The following is a 17077-nucleotide window of genomic DNA, read 5'->3' on the forward strand; positions in this document are numbered from 1 at the left end:
GTGGTGGAAGGGCACAGAGTGGTTCATCTCACTATGTGGGTGCCCTTGGGCCCCTCACTTAACTCAGATCTCTCAACCTGGGCACCTGGCATTTGGGGCAGTATAACTCTGTCATGGGGCTGTCCTGAGCATGGTAATGGCCTCTCCAGCCTCTACCCACCTGATGCCAGGAGCAGCCCCTGTTCCCCGGTTATGACAACCAAATATGCCTCTAGACACTGCCGAATATTCATTCACTGGAGGTGTGATCTCCCAGGTTGGGGATTTCTAGCCCTAACGCCTCCGGGTGGGCCCTGGGGTAGGCCTAGGTCACATGAGACAGTCATCCCTGCCCTGCTGGCCACACGGGGTAAGGACCAGGTGATGAAACAAGACCAGTTCTGATCCTCATCCCCCTTCTGGGATGTTCTGCAGCGAGCCTCTCTGGACCCGCTTCACCTGAAGGGGGCTCCAAGGTTTTTCCCCCACAGGCCTCCCTCCAACTCTTCCTCTGTTATTTGAGCAAAGAAATAAGTCACTTATTCCCCTGTTGCCCCAACACACCCCTTTATTCATTTTCCCCCAGCCTGAGGGAGTGGGGAAGGAGCTCCTCTACTATTTCTAAGAGAAAGCCAGAGGGCCTGGCGGGGGAGAGAGAGGGTGGGACGAAAGGGAGCGGAAAGGGGAAGAACGCCCAGATTCCAGCTGCACACAACCCCTTCCTTGCCCCCTACCCTGACTCTTCCAGAACCAGGAATTTCTGGTGCACCCCACCCTCAGGAGCCCTTCAGGAAAAGGGGGCCATCACGCCCCACCAAGAACCTCCCAGTTATCCCACCCATCTGGGTGGCCTCTCTCCCCGGCCCCTCCTCCCTGCCTCTACAGCCCGCTGTGAAGCTAACTATGAAGGGGGATAGGCTGGGAGGTCCTCTCAGAGCTCCCCGAGAGTGAGTGTTCACTTCTGACTCCTCAGGGACAGCGCAGAATAAATGCTCCTCAAAGGTGGCTGCGATGAGTTACGGTTTGCTCTAAGGAGCTCACACCGAGACAGACACACACTGATGATCCCAACACGTTCCTGCCTCCTTAGGATCACTGAGTCCTAGGAGGGAGGGGGAGGGCTGTATGATCCCAGTAGGAACTCAAGAAATACTAGTTCCCCAGCCAGGTCCCTGGGGGAAAGGCAACCAACATTTTCTGAGCACCTGCTGAAGGCCAGTTCACGTAGCTTGCATCATTTCATCCGGAAACACCCTTCATGGTAGAATACAGCAGCCTCTTTATGCAGATGAGAAAATCAAGGCTCCCAGACATAAAGCAACTCTCCCGTGGTCACACAGCTACTCACCCGGTTCAGTGCAGCCCAGGGCACCAGCTCTGCTAAAGAGGAATCAGCTGCCTTCCAGACCCCTTTTCCAACACCTTATCCAGCCTGAGGGAGGGGAAGGGACTGAACAAAGACCTAGGAGAAAGGGAGGGACCCCCCATCCCTTCCAGTCCAACCTTGGCCCTTGCACCGTGGCTCCCTCCCGGCGAGGCCACGAGTGATGGGTAGGAGCTCGGAGCAGCCTGCCTAGGTCTGCCCCTGCCTGACTGCTGCACACCAGGCGTGCAGCCTTGAACAAGTTCAACTTCTCAGGGCCTTGGTTCTTCCCTCCCTAGCAGGGAGACAGAACAATAACAAACCCAGCCCTTGGGATTGTTGCCATGGGGCTTCCCGGAGTTAATGCATGGAAATAATTGAGAACCAGGTTTTGCAGGCAGTCCTCAAACACGGTTAACTAGTATTTTTATAACAGCTCTGTAAGTGCTAGTCCCTTCTACAACTGGGGGAGACTCCTATTACCGTCTCATCACAAACCATAGGCTCCGTAGAAGAAGCAAAGGGCAGGATCCTGAGTCAGTCCAGCAAACTCACCCTAATCCTGAAGACCAATGAACTTTTCTCAGTGGGGACCAGGAGTCTTCAGGCCCTAGGGACCCCAAGTGGACCCCCGAGAAGCCTTTATGCGGGGGACCCCCGAGAAGCCTTTATGCCTTCGCTCATGGCCTGCACCAACACTCGGGCTTCCCTGGGCTGAGGTGAGCTCTTTTTGGTCCCCAGCCCAGTCGCGGCCTCTGGGCAGTGCTGGGTTGAAGTCTATAGAGCACCCCATTTACCGGGAATCTGGGGGGATAGGAGACTCTCCCTAATGGAACGGAGGGTCCCAGGGAGGAGCCCATCTATCCCTTCACAGGGAGAAACTAACATGCATGACCCTCCTCCCTTCTAGGAGTGCTGGGTCATGTCATTCGAAACATCAACTGAGCACCTCCTACGTGCTCGGTGCATCAGCAAACAGACAGAAATCCCTGTCCTCACAAGCTTTCATTCCAGGGAGGGAGACAAATAAATAAATAATAATAAATATATGTCTGCCAACATCTAGTCCATCGTGGACCAGAGTGGGACAGGGAGTAGGGGGCAGGGCAGGAGAGAGAAAACAGACTTGCAAACACAGATGAAAAATCACTAGAGTGCAATGCAAGGCATCCACCCGTTCATTCATTCATTCATTCATCCATCCACTGAAAGTATGTTTGCACCCCTGCTGGGGCCAGGTACTATGTGAGACAGAGGGAACCCAGTGGTGGACAGAGGAGTCCCCTCCTCCACCTTGGGGGGTCACAGATAAGCCAACTCAGAGCTGGTAGCGATGGGTGTCCCAAGAAAGGAAAGTGCTAGATGCGAGGGCAGCCCCAAACTCTGTGTGGGCAGATTAGGGGAGGGCTTCCCCAAGGAGGTGGCATTGATCAGGGCCTGCAAGGCAGAGCAGGACTTTCCCAGGGGACAAGGTGTGTGCGTGGAAGCAGAAATGATTCCAGGCAGAGGCACTGAGACACAAGTGGTCCAGGGCAGTGGAGAAATGTCTGCCTGAGCTCTAAGTTGCTGGGCCTCTCGGTGGCAGCCTGGTTTGGGTTTGTCAGGCTAACAATGGGAGACCACAGGGGCATTCCTGGACCTAGAGAAGTCCCCAGGAGACACCGCTGTGGGACTGGAGAACAGGTGTGCTTGTTTGGGGTCGTGGGAAGAGTCAAGGGGCATCAGAGAAGTTTTGCCACAACCTGCTCATAATGCCCTTAGTTGATGAAGACGGGAAGATGGTGGTAGTCCACGGGACTTCCCGCTGAGGAGAGGCGCCTCCCTCCAGATGGATTGTCAGGGAAGGGTCATAGGCCTCGTCTGGGGTCTGCACTCAGACTCCATCCCACGCACAACCCTCACCCGTGACCTTGGGCATGCTCCTCAACCTCCGGGCCCCTGCTTCCTCTTCCGGTCACTGAGAATATTCCATGGATCTTTCTGGAGGCTGGTGTGCCTTGCACATAGCAGGCGCCCAGTGCTGTTAGCTTTGCTAGTGCAACTCTTCTCCTTGTCTGCCAACTCGAGGGACGGCGAATCACGGAGACCCCCTGCTCTTGCCTCTGTGGAACTCAGCCCTCTGTGGGCTCAATCTGGGTCTCCCCCCTAGACAGCCTAGAACCCTCCGGCACCTCCCTGGAGCTGTCTCTTCTTTTCCCCACTCTGGATGCCTCCCACACTGCAGCACCAACTGGGTTCTGTTTAACTCAGACCCCATCCTTCCACTACTCTCTGTCTCTATATAGACTGGCCTATTTGGAGCAGTTTACATAAATGGAATCATGTAGTACGTGGTTCTTTGTGACCGCCTTCTGTCACTTAGCACCATGTTTCTGAGATTCATGTATGTTGTAGCACGGATCAGTACTTCAGATCTTTTCTTCTTTTTGAGAGAGAGAACACGCGTGTGCACACACACGCACACACGCACACACACGCAAGTGGGGTGAGGGGCAGAGGGAGAGGGAGAGAGAATCTCAAGCAGGCTCCACGCTCAGGGCAGAGCCACCATGACCTGAGCCAAAATCAAGAGTCAGACCCTAACTGACGGAGCCCCCAGGTGCCCGAGCAATTCACTTCTTCTCGAATGATATCCTTGTATGAATGATATTGCATTGTATGTGTGTTTCTCGTCTTACTGGGGCATTTATCAACTGATGGACGCTTGGGGGCTCCTTCCCACTTTTTGGCTCTTGCGAATAATGCCACGACCATCTGTGTACAAGTGTTTTATAGGGACATACATTCTCCTTTCTTCTGGGTATATACCTAGAGGAGGAATCGCTGGGTCCTGGGGTCATGATCCTATGTTCAACTATTTGAGGTATGGCCAGGCTATTTTTCAAAATGGCTTCACCCTTTTATAGTCCCACCAGCAATGGATGAAGGTTCCAGTTTCTCCGCACCCTCGCTGACCCTCATTATTATCAGTCCTTTTTATTACAGGCATCCTAGAGGGTGCAAAGTGGAGGAACATTGTGATCCGTTTGTATTTCACCTGGCGACTAATGGTGTCGAGCATTTCTGTATATCTTCTTCAGAGAAACTATCTATCCAGACCCCTTGTCCATTTTTGAACTGAGCTATCTCTCTTTTCATTGTGAACCAGAGTCCATTTTCACGGATCAAGGAATGGCAGCCCACATAAGCCAGAACCGGCTCAGGGCCAAGGGCGTAGGCCAACACCACAATGCCGAGAACTTCAACAACCAGAATTATGAGGACCTGCAAGCAGCCTGTCTGAGGAGGGGAGAACTGTTCGAGGACTCCTTTTTCCCCGCCGAACCTAGTTCCCTGGGCTTCAACGATCTGGGCCCCAGCTCCAAAAATGTGCAGAACATCTCCTGGCAGCGGCCTTGCGTGGGTACTGGGAGGGGAGGCAGGGACTGCTTGGCGGAGTGGGAAGGCTGTTTGTCACGACACCCCCATCACTTTGATATTTCCGGTCCCCCGACCTCCTATCCTGACCCTGGATCAGGCCTGGGGACAGTTCTGGCTATGCTTAAGCCAAACCTCTCAGAGAACCCCTGGGAAAGTCACTCACTAACCTTTGCTGTCACGTCCTACAACTCTGCCAAGCTGGTCCTCTGGCCTTCCCCCTCAGGTGCCATGTTTTTCCCTAGAACTTGGACGTGGACGTCGTTCCCCAGGAATGGTGAGAGGGAGGTTGGGAGGGGTTGTCCTGGACCCCCTAAAATCTTTATTCCTTCACCACAGCAAATCACAAGCACTCCTCACTTCATCGTGAACGGGCTCAGTCCAACAGATGTGTGCCAAGGCGTACTTGGTGAGTGGGGAGCAAGAAAACCAGTGTGGAAGGAGGGGGTGAATTGAGGAAGAAGGCTGAGGTAGGGGGTGTGCCAGGGTGTCTTTTGAGGCTGGGGAGCTGGGACCCCTAGATTCAGATGATCTCTCTTCCCCTTCCACTCCCCTTCTGAGGAGAGGATAGCGAGACTGTCAGGAATATTCTCCCTGTTCCCCCTGGTGTGATTCTAGTCCCTCCTGCTGCTGTCTGGGTCTGGGAGTAAGCTGGGTGGTCTGTTAGTTACCCATTGCTAAACAATCAGTTGCCCCCAGACTTAGTGATTTAAAGCAATGACAAACATCTATCACCTCATAATTTGTGAGGAACATAGCAGGTTGGGTCTGGCTCAGAGTTTCTCATGAGGCTACAGTCAAGATATCAGACTTCCCCGTAGGACCATCTGAGTGTCCGTACAACTTGTTAGCTGTTGCCCCAGACAGAGTGATCCGAGAGAGAACAGAGAGGAAACCATCATGCCTTTTGCAGCCTCTCTAAGGAGAACACTCAGGTCACCTCCGCCATATTCCATTTGTTCGAAACAAGCTGGAAATCTGACCCTCACTCCTGACTCCAGGGGAAGGAATTAGGCTCCAGCTCCTGAGGGGAGGATTGTCAAAGAGCTTGTAGACATACTTTTAAGCCACTGCAGGTGCCAGGAGTTCCTCAGTCTGACGTATCAAATAAAGGAGCACTGGCTTCCTCGGCCCACTCTCCCACGGGTTCCTATGACAGCCCCAAGGGATAGCCTCCTCCCTCAGGAAGGGTTCCTCCAAATCCTCCTTGTTTCTCCAGGGATAAGACCAGAGCCTGATTTCTGTCGAATCTGTGGCAGAGAAAAAGGCAGGTTGTGGGCAGGGAGGAACCCAAGGAAACCTTAGGCCGCATGTCTGCCTCTGTGGCTCACTGGGCTGTGGGAGGAGAACCGGCTTCTTCCTGTTTATGTGTCCTTTTGGCAATGGAGGATTGGAGTATCCATAACCTTCCCTCCCCACCTTCTGCCTCCCCTCACCAAGGGTACCCCAGGCAGCCAGGAGGCCATTGGTAATCACAGATGCTTTCCCAGTACCCGAGGCCTCAGCCTGGCCTGGAACACTCACTCAGGGTACCATCACGCCCGCAGCCCCACCCAGCAAGGTCTTAGGTACCCAGGAGAGAGAGTTCAATAGATGACCTTGGCCTAGGGATACTGCCGCTAGCCCCCATCAACGCCTAGCCCCAGGGACCCAGCTGGGGTACAGACTAAGCCCCTTGGGTCTCCAGTATTAAGTGGGTGACATCAGGGAGAGGTTTCTTGATTATTACACCAATGTAATCATAGAGTAGAAGTAGAAGGCAGGTGGTATGGGGAAGATGACTGGATTTGCTCAAGGGATGGGAGAAAACTGGCTGTCTCTACAAAGCAGATATCCACAGCAGATCTTGGGGTAAGGAGCAAAACAAAGGCCAAATACCTCCTCCCCAAATCCAAAAACCAAAGTATGTGGCTCTGATTTGTGAATCTCTTACCTAATGGGAAAGGTAAAGAGGCTCGCACACAACCCCCCCAGATCCTGTTGCTTCAGCCCAGTTTCTCCCTACTAGATTCCTTCCTGAACATTCCTCAGGGGGAGGGTCAAAGGAAGCGCATCTCTGTGGGGGAGGGGCCACAGAGGCTGTTCCTGCTCCTTTAGGGCTTGGATTCTGGGACCCACACTCACCTATGGGACGGCTTGAGAGGCAACCCCCTTCCTGTCTTTCCAGGGGACTGCTGGCTGCTGGCTGCCATTGGCTCCCTTACCACATGCCCCAAACTGCTGTATCGTGTGGTACCCAGGGGGCAGAGCTTCAGGAAAAACTATGCTGGCATTTTCCATTTTCAGGTGAAGGATGATTTGAAAGCCGGAGTTGTGTTGTGGTGTGTGTGTGAGAGAGAGAGAGACAGACCAAAAAAGGGGAGGGAGGAAGAAGAAGAATGATATGTGCTTGGAAGTTACCTTTCTTTTCTTTTTGAAAAATGACATTTATTAGGGTGGGCTTTTGTCTAATTATCAGAGAAATGTCGCTCACTAAAGAAATCATGTAAGCTGATTTTTTAAAGCCCAGAAAGAAAATAATTGTTATCAGTTTGTGGCTTTCCTTCTCCTGCTTCTCTCTCTCTCTTTCTCTCCCTCTCTGTCTCTCTGTCTCTTTCTTTTGGTAGAAGTGTGTGTGCGTGTGCGTGTGTGTGTTTATGTGTGTTGTGTATATGACACTGGGAGTCAACAGTCAGTCAGGGTCACATAATTTTTGTAATCTGTTCCTTAAGTTTAGTGACATGTGGACAAATTCCTCACATCACAAAAATGTTTCTGAGAATCACAAGAGTTTTTTTAAAACCTCAGAAATCCTGAAGCCCAGCCAAGGTCAAAACGCGGGTGGTATCTCTCTGGAGGCCCTGGCAGAAACTGGAGACGAGGCCGGGGGCAAGCTTCAGGCTTTTCATTGCCTTTCCCACACGCCTCAGCCATTCTGGGGAGTGGGCTGTCTGCCACGGGCGTGTCTCTGATCCTGGCCACCAGGAGGTGCTCGTGTAACACAGTTTTTATACAAGGAGCGCGCGCGCGCGCGCGCGCACGCGCCCGGGGGAGAGTGGGGGATGGGGGGGTGCGTGCGTCGGGGGAGTGGGAATGGGGGGGTGGGGGTGCGTGGGAGGGGGTGCATGCCTGTGCTTGGAGGAAGGCCTGGGCAGACAGATGCCCTAAGCCCCACTGAGGTCCACCTTGCTGCGCACAGATTTGGCAGTTTGGGCAGTGGGTGGACGTGGTGGTGGACGACCGGCTGCCCACAAAGAATGGCAAGCTGGTGTTCGTGCATTCTGCCGAGCGCACGGAGTTCTGGAGCGCCCTGCTGGAGAAGGCATATGCCAAGTGAGTATCCCAAGCTGGGCATGGCTCCAAGCCTGCCCTGAGAGCTGGCAGCTAGGGGGGAAACTGGAATCAGGGGAAAAAGCAGACAGAGGTCAGGGCATCCCTACCTTCCCTCCCTTCACCCTCCCATGCCCAAGCTGACCTCTCTATCTTGGAGCACAAAAGTGCCCTCTCTGTGCCCACAGGCTGAACGGGTCTTATGAAGCACTGTCGGGGGGCAATACCGTGGAGGGCTTTGAGGACTTCACGGGGGGCGTGACCTATAGCCTCCAACTCCAGAAGCCCCCTCGGAACCTGCTGAGGATGCTTAGGAAGGCCATCGAGCGATCCTCCCTCATGGGCTGCTCCATCGAAGTAAGCCATACCTGTTCCTGCCTCAGGGCCTTTGCACCTGCTGTGGCTTTCACCTAGAAGGATCTTTCCCCCAGAAAGCTGCATAACTAGCTCCTTCTCAATTACATTTCAGTTCAAATGCCCCTTCTTTGGCTTCTCTTCTCCACCTCCAAATCTAAATCAGTTGCTCCTAACCTCATTTGCTCTCTACTTTGTTTTTATTTTCACCTCAACATTTATGGTGCTCTGTCATGGTCTTACTTATCAATGTCATTATTCACAGTCTATCTTCTCCTGGTTGTTTCAGTCAGTGAGGGCAGTGACTTGTCTCATTCACTGCTGTATGCTGGGACTCAGGGTGCTGCTTGGCATACTAGACGCCCAGCAAATATTTATTCAAATAAATAAATGAACCCAGACTACAGCCGTATGACTCCACAGTTGCATTCTTGGGCTTTTATCCCAGAGAAATGAAGACTTATGTCCACACAAAATCCCGCACACAAATGCTCACAGTGGCTTTATTCATCGTGGTCAGAAACTGGGAACAGTCTAGATGTCCTTCAATGAGTGAATCATTAAACTGTGGTGCACATATGCCATAGGCCATGACTCAGCAATAAAAGGAAATGAACTATTGATACATGCAACTACTTGGATGAATCCTAAGGGAATTATGCTGAATGAAAAAAGCCAAGAGAGTTCCACGCTGTATGATTCCATTTTCCTGATGGTCTTGAAATGACAAAACTTTTTAAAGATTTTATTTTATTTATTATTATTACTATTATTATTTAGAGACATGGAGAGAGAGAGAGAGAATACCAAGTGCACTCCACACTCATCACAGAGCCTGACTCGGGCTCAATCTTACCACCCTGAGATCGTGACCTGAACCAAAGTCAAGAGTCAGACATTTAACTGACTGAACCACCTAGGCACCTCTTTTAAGATTTTTTTTTTTGAGGGTGCCTGGGTGGCTCAGTCATTAAGCCTTCAGCTTGGGTCATGATCCCAGTGTCCTGGGATCAAGCCCTGCCTCAGGCTCCCTGCTCAGCGGGAAGCCTGCTTCTCCCTCTCCCACTCCCCCTGCCTGTGTTCCCTTTCTCTCTGTCAAATAAATAAACAAAAATTTTTTTTCAAAAAAATTTTTAAAGATTTTTTTTAAAGATTTTATTTATTTATCTGACAGACAGAGCTCACAAGTAGGCAGAGAAGCAGGCAGAGAGAGAGGAGGAAGCAGGCTTCCCGAGGAGCAGAGAGCCCGAGGTGGGGCTCGATCCCAGGACCCTGGGATCATGACCCGAGCCAAAGGCAGAGGCTTAACCCAGTGAGCCACCCAGGTGTCCCTAAAAAGATGTTATTTTTAAGTAATCTCTGCACCCAACATGGGGTTCAAACTCACAGCCCCGAGGCCAAGAGTGGCACACTCCACCAACTGAGCCAGCCAGGTGCCCCAAAATGACAAAATGTTTTTAAAATGAAGAACAGGGTTGCCTGCATGGCTCCATCATTTGAGTGTCTGACTCTGGATTTTGGTTCAGGTCAAGATCTCAGATCCTGGGATCTGCCGGGCTCAGGTTCTGTGCTCAGCAGGGGTCAAGGATCTACTTGAAGATTCTCTCCCTCTGCTCCTCTGCCCCCCTGCCCCCGTACTTACACGCTCTCTATCTCCAAACTGAATAAATAAATAAATATAAAATAAAATAAAATAAAATAAAAACAAAATGGAAGTGGAGAACAGATGAGCCGTTGTGAGAGGGCAGAGAGGAGCGTAGCCAGAAGAGGCAGACATGGTCATAAGAGGGCAGTGCAGGGGACGTGTCTGGTGCTGGGATGGTGTTGCGGTGGGACCTTGGTGGTGGGGCAGGGTACTACCCACGTGGTACAATTGCACAGAACATACACAAAGGACTACTGGCAAGAGTGGGGACATTTGTAGAAGACTGACACATTACGTCAACTTCAACGTCCCAGTATTGATATTGTACTACAGGTTTGCCAGATGTTACCACTGGGGTTGGGGGGGGGGGCGGTGTACTGGATACAGGATGCGCAGGATCTCTCTGGATTGTTTCTGTTTTTCCGTAGGCTTCCTGCCCAGTGCGGGGCTTGAACTCATGACCCCAAGACCAAGAGTCGCCTGCTGTACTGGCTGAGCCAGCCAGGTGCCCCTCCCTGGATTATTTCTTACAACTGCATGAGAATCTACAATTCTTTGCAAATACCAGGTTTAATTAAGAAAACAAAAACAAAAACTAAATCCCAGGGCACCTGGATGGCTCAGTCGGTTAAGCATCTGCCTTTGGCTCAGGTCATCATCCTGGGGTCCTGGGATCAAGTCCTGCATCAGGCTCCTTGCTCAGTGGCGAGTCTGCTTCTCCCTCTCCCTCTGCCCCTCCCCCCTGCTCTCGCTCTCTCTCTCTCTCAAATAAATAAAATCTTTTAAAAAACTGAACCTCGAGAATGCTCACATCTCTTTGAGGGCCCCAGTGCCTCTGACCGGATCCTGAATTACTCTCCTTCTTTATTCTGCAGGTCAGCAGCAATAGCGAGTTGGAGACCTTGACCCAGAAGATGCTGGTGAGAGGGCATGCTTATTCCGTGACCGGCATCCAGGATGTGAGTCTGCCAACCACACCCTCCCCTGAGACCCAGGAGAAGGCAGAGAATCCCTCCTGCCTGAGGTCCCTGACCTTGGGCCACATCCTCCCACCAGGTCTGGTACCAAGGTCGGGCAGAAACCCTGATTCGGGTCCGGAATCCCTGGGGCCGGATCGAGTGGAATGGAGCCTGGAGTGACAAGTAAGTGTCCCTGACCAGCACTGTCAGGGGTGAGCTGCAGAGCGAGACAGAGCCACTGACAAACTGGCCAAGCCCTTCCCAGGAGATTCTCCATCTGACTCAGGAGCCCCACAAGGCAGGCATTCAGGGGTGCGGGAATCCCTTGGGGAGGAACAAAATGCCTCCTGAGCCCTGCCCCTGTCCCTCCATTGCCTTTCTCTGCTCCAGCGCCAGGGAGTGGGAAAGGGTGTCTCCGGACCTCCAGAACCAGCTCCTGCTCCGGAAGGAGGACGGGGAGTTCTGGTCAGTACAGCTTGGGGTGGGCTTCCTTCTGCAGCCCTGCCCTGTTCCTTCCTTTCCTCTGCCCCCCTCCCACCTGTGCTTTTGATGGAGAGGCTCCTTGGGTGGGAGGGTGGTGCTATGGTTGTGGGGATGCCACAGGCTCCAGCCGTCGCCCCCTGTTCCCCCCCCCCCCACAGGATGTCCTACGAAGACTTCCTGGACAACTTCACGCTGCTGGAGATCTGCCACCTGACGCCCGATGCCCTCTCCGGGGACTACAAGACCTGTTGGCACACCACCTTCTATGAGGGCAGCTGGCGGCGCGGCAGCACCGCGGGGGGCTGCAGGAACCACCCAGGTGGGTGAGGGGACACAGGGGCCCCACAGATCCCAGCCGGCCCCGTCGAGGAGGCAGGCCCAGGATTGGGCAGCCCGTCCACCCCCAGGGAAGGGCAGAGCCATGCTGACCTGCTTCATCCACAGACACATTCTGGAGCAACCCCCAGTTTAGGATCTCTCTCCCTGAGGAGGATGACGGGGACGACCCAGAGGACGACCAAGCCGTGTGCACCTGCCTGGTGGCCCTTATGCAGAAGAACTGGCGACGGGCGCGGCCCCAGGGAGCCCAGCTGCAGACCATCGGCTTTGTCATCTACGAGGTGGGCACTTCGGCGGATCTCCCGGCCAGTCTTGCTCCTTCTCCTAGCCTCACCCCTACAACACCCTTCCAAAGGCCTTACAAATAGGAACGAGGAAGGAGATGGAGCGTCGGGGAGATGAGGTTACTTGCCCAAGTTGGCACCCCCAAGGCTGTGTTCTGACACCCCAGAGCCTGTGTCCTGATTCCCTGACCCTCTGAGCCTTTTCTGCAACATCCCCGAGTCTCCCCGCAGATACCCCACACCGAGCGCTGACTCCAGCAGCCAAGACAAATCCCTCACAATGTTTCCAAAATCATACTTTGCAAAATCCTATAAATGACCATTTGTTCAAATAGTTATGGAGCCCCCGCTATGTGGCAGGCCCCAGTCCAGTCTCCACTGGGGCAGTAGTGAACAAACGTAGACACAAGTCTTGCCCTCCTTCTAGGCTGTGAACCCACCAGGTTACAGACATCAGACATTCCTCCAGATATTTCCAAGGTTAGACGTGGTCCTTTGGGAAAGGCTTTAGTCTCTGCTTCCCACCCGGAGATCTATAGGGCATCAGCATGTTAAAGGCTCTGGTCATCCCTATAGGAGAACAACCCATTTATCTTCGTCTAACCCACCTTTTTACAGAAATATGTTCAATGCTCAATTTCAGTAATCACCTATGACCTTCCTGCAGGGTAGGAGTGTTCCGTGGAAAATGCTTGCATTCAGGAAAATGCTCTCCTTTTCCCTTTGTATAAACTGTACCTTGCTCTTCCAAACTTAGGGACTATCAGTATTAACTCTAGGACTCTGAGCTATTCAAGCCCATGCCCCACCCCACCACCAGTGTCCCAGTGCCCTTAACCTCCCCCAACACACACACACACATACACACACACACACACACACACACACACAACACCTGGCTTCTACCGGCCTGAGCCCCTTCACCTTCACCATCCGGGGGTTCTGACCTCTCTCTCTCTTCACTTCCTAGGTCCCAAAGGAGGTACAGAAGACGTGGGGCATGATTCTGGGCAGGTGCTGCCCCACCTCTGGCAAAGGCTGGAATTCAGCCAAGGGCTCTCAGGGCCGCTGGGGGCCGCTGGGTTAGGATTCCAGTGCCCTGGGGCCCCGAATGGGAGTTGGGGCAGGAGATCTTCCTGGGATTGCCTGCCAGTTGGGTGGTGTCCAGGACTGGTCAGCTTGTGGCGACGCCTTCCACAAATTTTGCCCAGTGCAGCTTCACTTTTGGGGTCCGCCTCTCCTTACCCTCCCATGCCATCCCTGTACCCACCTCCAAGGCTCATATAGTTTCAGAACATCCAGGATTTTCGCTTGAAGAAGGACTTCTTCATCAAGTATCAGGACCACGGCTTCTCGGAGATCTTCACTAACTCACGGGAGGTGACCAGCCATCTCCGGCTGCCTCCAGGGGAATATGTCATCATTCCCTCCACCTTTGAGCCCCACAAGGATGCTGACTTCCTGCTTCGGGTCTTCACAGAGAAGCACAGCGAGTCCTGGTGAGGAACCCTACCTTGGTGCTCCAAGACCACCTGCCCAAGAGCTCCAGGATGTCACGCTTAGGGAGCAGTCATCGGGTCCTCCCCAACTCCACCCCTATCTTAAGTCAGGGAAACTGAGGCACAACGAGGGGGGAGTCCCAGTTGGGAGCAAACCAGAATCAGGACCCAGATCCCATGCAGCCTGTTCCATGTTGCTTCAGATACATGACATGACCTCCTCATGACCACCCCACTAAAATCCCTGTCTCCCTGATCCCGGATAACCTCCAAGTCTTCCTTCACTTTTGCTCAGGGAACTGGATGAAACCAACTATGCTGAGCTACTCCAGGAGGTGAGGGGGTGCTGTGGGGTGGAGGAAGGAGAGGAAGCACCTGGGGAGTGTGAAGGAACTTTCTGGAACGGGTTCCTTTCCCACTCCTTTCCCTGCAGGAGAAATTCTCTGAGAAGGACATAGATCCAGACTTCAAACGTTTGTTTGAGATAGTGGCAGGAGGAGAGGTGAGAGGCTGAGGGCTGGGTGCCTGAAGGAGGTGGCCAGGGTGAAGGTGTCAGAGTGGAGGTTTACTGTCCCCCTTCCTAGGACAAGGAGATAGGCATGTATGAGCTACAGAAGCTACTCAACAAGGTGGTCACCAAACGTGAGTCTTCCAGCCACCAGCCCCCACTCACAACTTTTCCCTGCAGCTTCCTCCTCACCTCGACCGCTCCCTGCATCCCCCACAATGCCCCGCTCACTCCTTCTGTCTTCCCGCCCCTTCCCTCCCTCACAGTCAGAAACTTCAGGACCGAGGGCTTTGGCCTAGACGTGTGCCGCTGTATGGTCAACCTCATGGATGTATCTTCTTATCCAGCGGTCTCCTACCCCTGACCCCCACCCCCAAGCTTGGCCCCCCAGAGGTGGCCCCTCTCTGGCCATCCATGCCCTCCTTCCTGCTGGAGATTCAGCTCTGAGGTAGCGAAAGTAGCCCATTCTGGCTAGTGCTCACACAGGAACCCCTGGTCTCACAGCCCCCCACTCAGAGAGCCCCTCTGCGTCCCCGGCCCCAAGTTTCCCTCTTTTCTCCCTCCACTGGCATCCTTGACCACCTCCCCAGAAAGATGGCTCTGGCAAGCTGGGGCTTCCCGAGTTCCAGATCCTGTGGAAAAAAATCAAGAAATGGACGGTAAAAAAAAAAAAAAAAAATTACAAGGGCAGTTTATGGTGGGCAGAAAGGGAGGTCCTCAAGAGCGATGGGATTAGTAAGGATGATGCTAGAACAAGAGCCCCCAACTAGACACACGCATACACAGGACAGGACAGGATCTTTTTTCTTTTTTCTTTTTAAGATTTTATTTATTTATTTGAATAGTGAGGGAGAGAACACAAGCAGTGGGAGCGGCAGGCAGGCAGGGAGAGGGAGAAGGAGGCTCCCCATCGAGCAAGGAGCTGATGTAGGGCAACAGGACAAGGTCTGTTGAAGTGTTGGTGTACTGGCCAGTCAGAATATTTAACAACCAGTATAACCCAGGCATCAGCTAGCTTAAAGGGTACATGCGGAGGGCCCAGTTGGGAGTGGGTCTTTCAGACCAATGACTCGGTTTCCAATCCCCTCTCCTTGCCAGACGTGCCCTACAGTCACGAGATTGGGCACTCAGGGAGTGGACCCAGGCAGCCCTGGGTCTTGGGCAGCCCTTGTAGGTTACCTGTTCTAAAGCAATTCATTATTTCCACCACTCCTCCATGCACACGGCCCGACCTCACCTGTCCATCCCTTCAGGACATCTTCCGAGAGTGTGACGAGGACAACTCGGGCAGCTTGAACTCCTATGAGATGCGCCTGGCACTCGAGAAGGCAGGTTAGCAAGGGGGTCAGGAGAGGGTTTGGGGGCAAGGAGGGAGGAAGCGATGGCCAGAGGGCTGGACTCCCCCTCCGCACTCCCCTCTCTCCCAGGCATCAAGCTGAATAACAAGGTGACGCAGGTGCTGGTGGCCAGGTACGCAAACGACGACATGATCGTGGATTTTGACAGCTTCATCAGCTGTTTCCTGAGGCTGAAGGCCATGTTCAGTGAGTCAGTCCTCTGCCCGCTCCCCACCCTGGGCTAAGGACCAGGGGCCGCCTCCTACACACCCACACGAGTAGCAGGGCTCCCAGACCATGCCATCTTAAGAGCACGGGTGATATGGGTTCAAATCCGAGCTCTGCCCCTTGGTGGCTCTGTGCCTTCAGCAAGTCATTTATGTCTCTGTGCCTCTGTCCTCTGTTCTCATCTATAAAATGTGGGCAACAATAGCATTGCCCTCCTAGGGTGGAGGTCCTGAATATAGGGGTTTGCATATGGCTCATGGCAAGGCCATGAGATGTTCTCCTTAATCCCTTTCCGGGCAGAGGGTTACCTGGCAAGCAGCAAAGAACAGCTTCTTCCTCCCTTTCATCCTGCCTCTTGGGAAATGGGTCTTACCAACCAAAGACTCAGCTCCCAAACCCCTCCCCTTGCCTCCTCTCCGATACAGCATATTTTCTATCCATGGACCCTGAGAATACTGGCTATATTCGCCTGAATCTGAACCAGGTACATGGAAGCGATCTTCTGGCACCCACCCCCACTCACGGCTCCCCCAGCCATCCTGCCCACGCCCCTCCTATCCTTGGATCTGCTTTTCTCCCCATAGTGGCTGCAGACCACCATGTGGGGATAGAGGAGCCCTGAGGAGCCTGGCTCCCACCACCCCCAGCACCCCACCACTGTGGGGTTTCTGGCCCAAGAGCAGGGGCCTCCTTGCTGCTCTGGGCTCTGCGGTCTCTGCTGATGGAATGGGCTCCAGCTAGTGGCCCCGGATGCCGAGCTTTCCTCCAGCGCCAAGTCCTCCAGCATCTACCTTCCCAGCCCATCGTGTTTCCCTTTCTCCCCAGCCTGCTTCTGGTGGCTGGATTCCCCCATCTCCCTCCCTCTCTATCTCTCTCTCTGAGTATATTTTACCAAGATTGTCACTTCCCTAGTGGCTGTGGAGGCTCTCCACACTTTCCTGCTCACACCTACCCGCTGACTACCCCTCCTGGTACAGCCCCCCTCTTCTCTGCCTCACGTGGGGGGCGTTATTATAATAAACAGTCCATGCCACTGGCTTCCGTGTCTCCGTGTATCTATGCCAAGAGAATTCTGGGTGGGGGTGGAAATCACTTCCCCAGCCCCAAAGAGGGGCCCCAGGAGCTCTCAGGGTGTCATCCTACTTCCAGGGAAGAAGGCGGGACTGTCACGAAACTAGAGGGCGCTGTTGACGGCTTTATGTGCGGTCCCAGGGTTGCTAAAAACACAGCAGTCCCTTCCCGCTGACTGTACGGAGCAGGGTACCAAGGGGCAGCACCAGGGGAGACAGCACTGGGCAAAGTTAGGGACCCACAGGGCCCTGACCTCTTCTCTTCTTTTGGGGCCTGCAAAGGTGTTAGTGTGGACCTCTTAA

General features: G+C 53.4%; 1 protein-coding gene across 1 annotated transcript; it reads left to right on the forward strand.

Annotated features, from left to right (window-relative positions):
* Nucleotides 1-4513: 4513 nt before the first annotated feature.
* CAPN11 (calpain 11) lies at nucleotides 4514-16749 on the forward strand (the record flags this gene model as incomplete). Its single annotated transcript, XM_080805913.1, has 20 exons — nucleotides 4514-4745; nucleotides 6927-6991; nucleotides 7938-8071; nucleotides 8257-8425; nucleotides 10943-11026; nucleotides 11124-11209; nucleotides 11417-11491; nucleotides 11668-11828; nucleotides 11954-12129; nucleotides 13103-13114; nucleotides 13420-13631; nucleotides 13927-13966; nucleotides 14065-14133; nucleotides 14216-14273; nucleotides 14406-14470; nucleotides 14730-14798; nucleotides 15393-15471; nucleotides 15567-15683; nucleotides 16130-16188; nucleotides 16289-16749. The coding sequence occupies 20 exons, from the start codon at nucleotides 4514-4516 to the stop codon at nucleotides 16313-16315; spliced, it is 1989 nt and encodes a 662-aa protein (XP_080662039.1). The 3' UTR covers nucleotides 16316-16749.
* Between the last annotated feature and the right edge of the window lie 328 nt (nucleotides 16750-17077).

This window comes from Martes martes, assembly GCF_963455335.1.
Source record: "Martes martes genome assembly, chromosome: 6".
NCBI lineage: Eukaryota > Metazoa > Chordata > Mammalia > Carnivora > Mustelidae > Martes > Martes martes.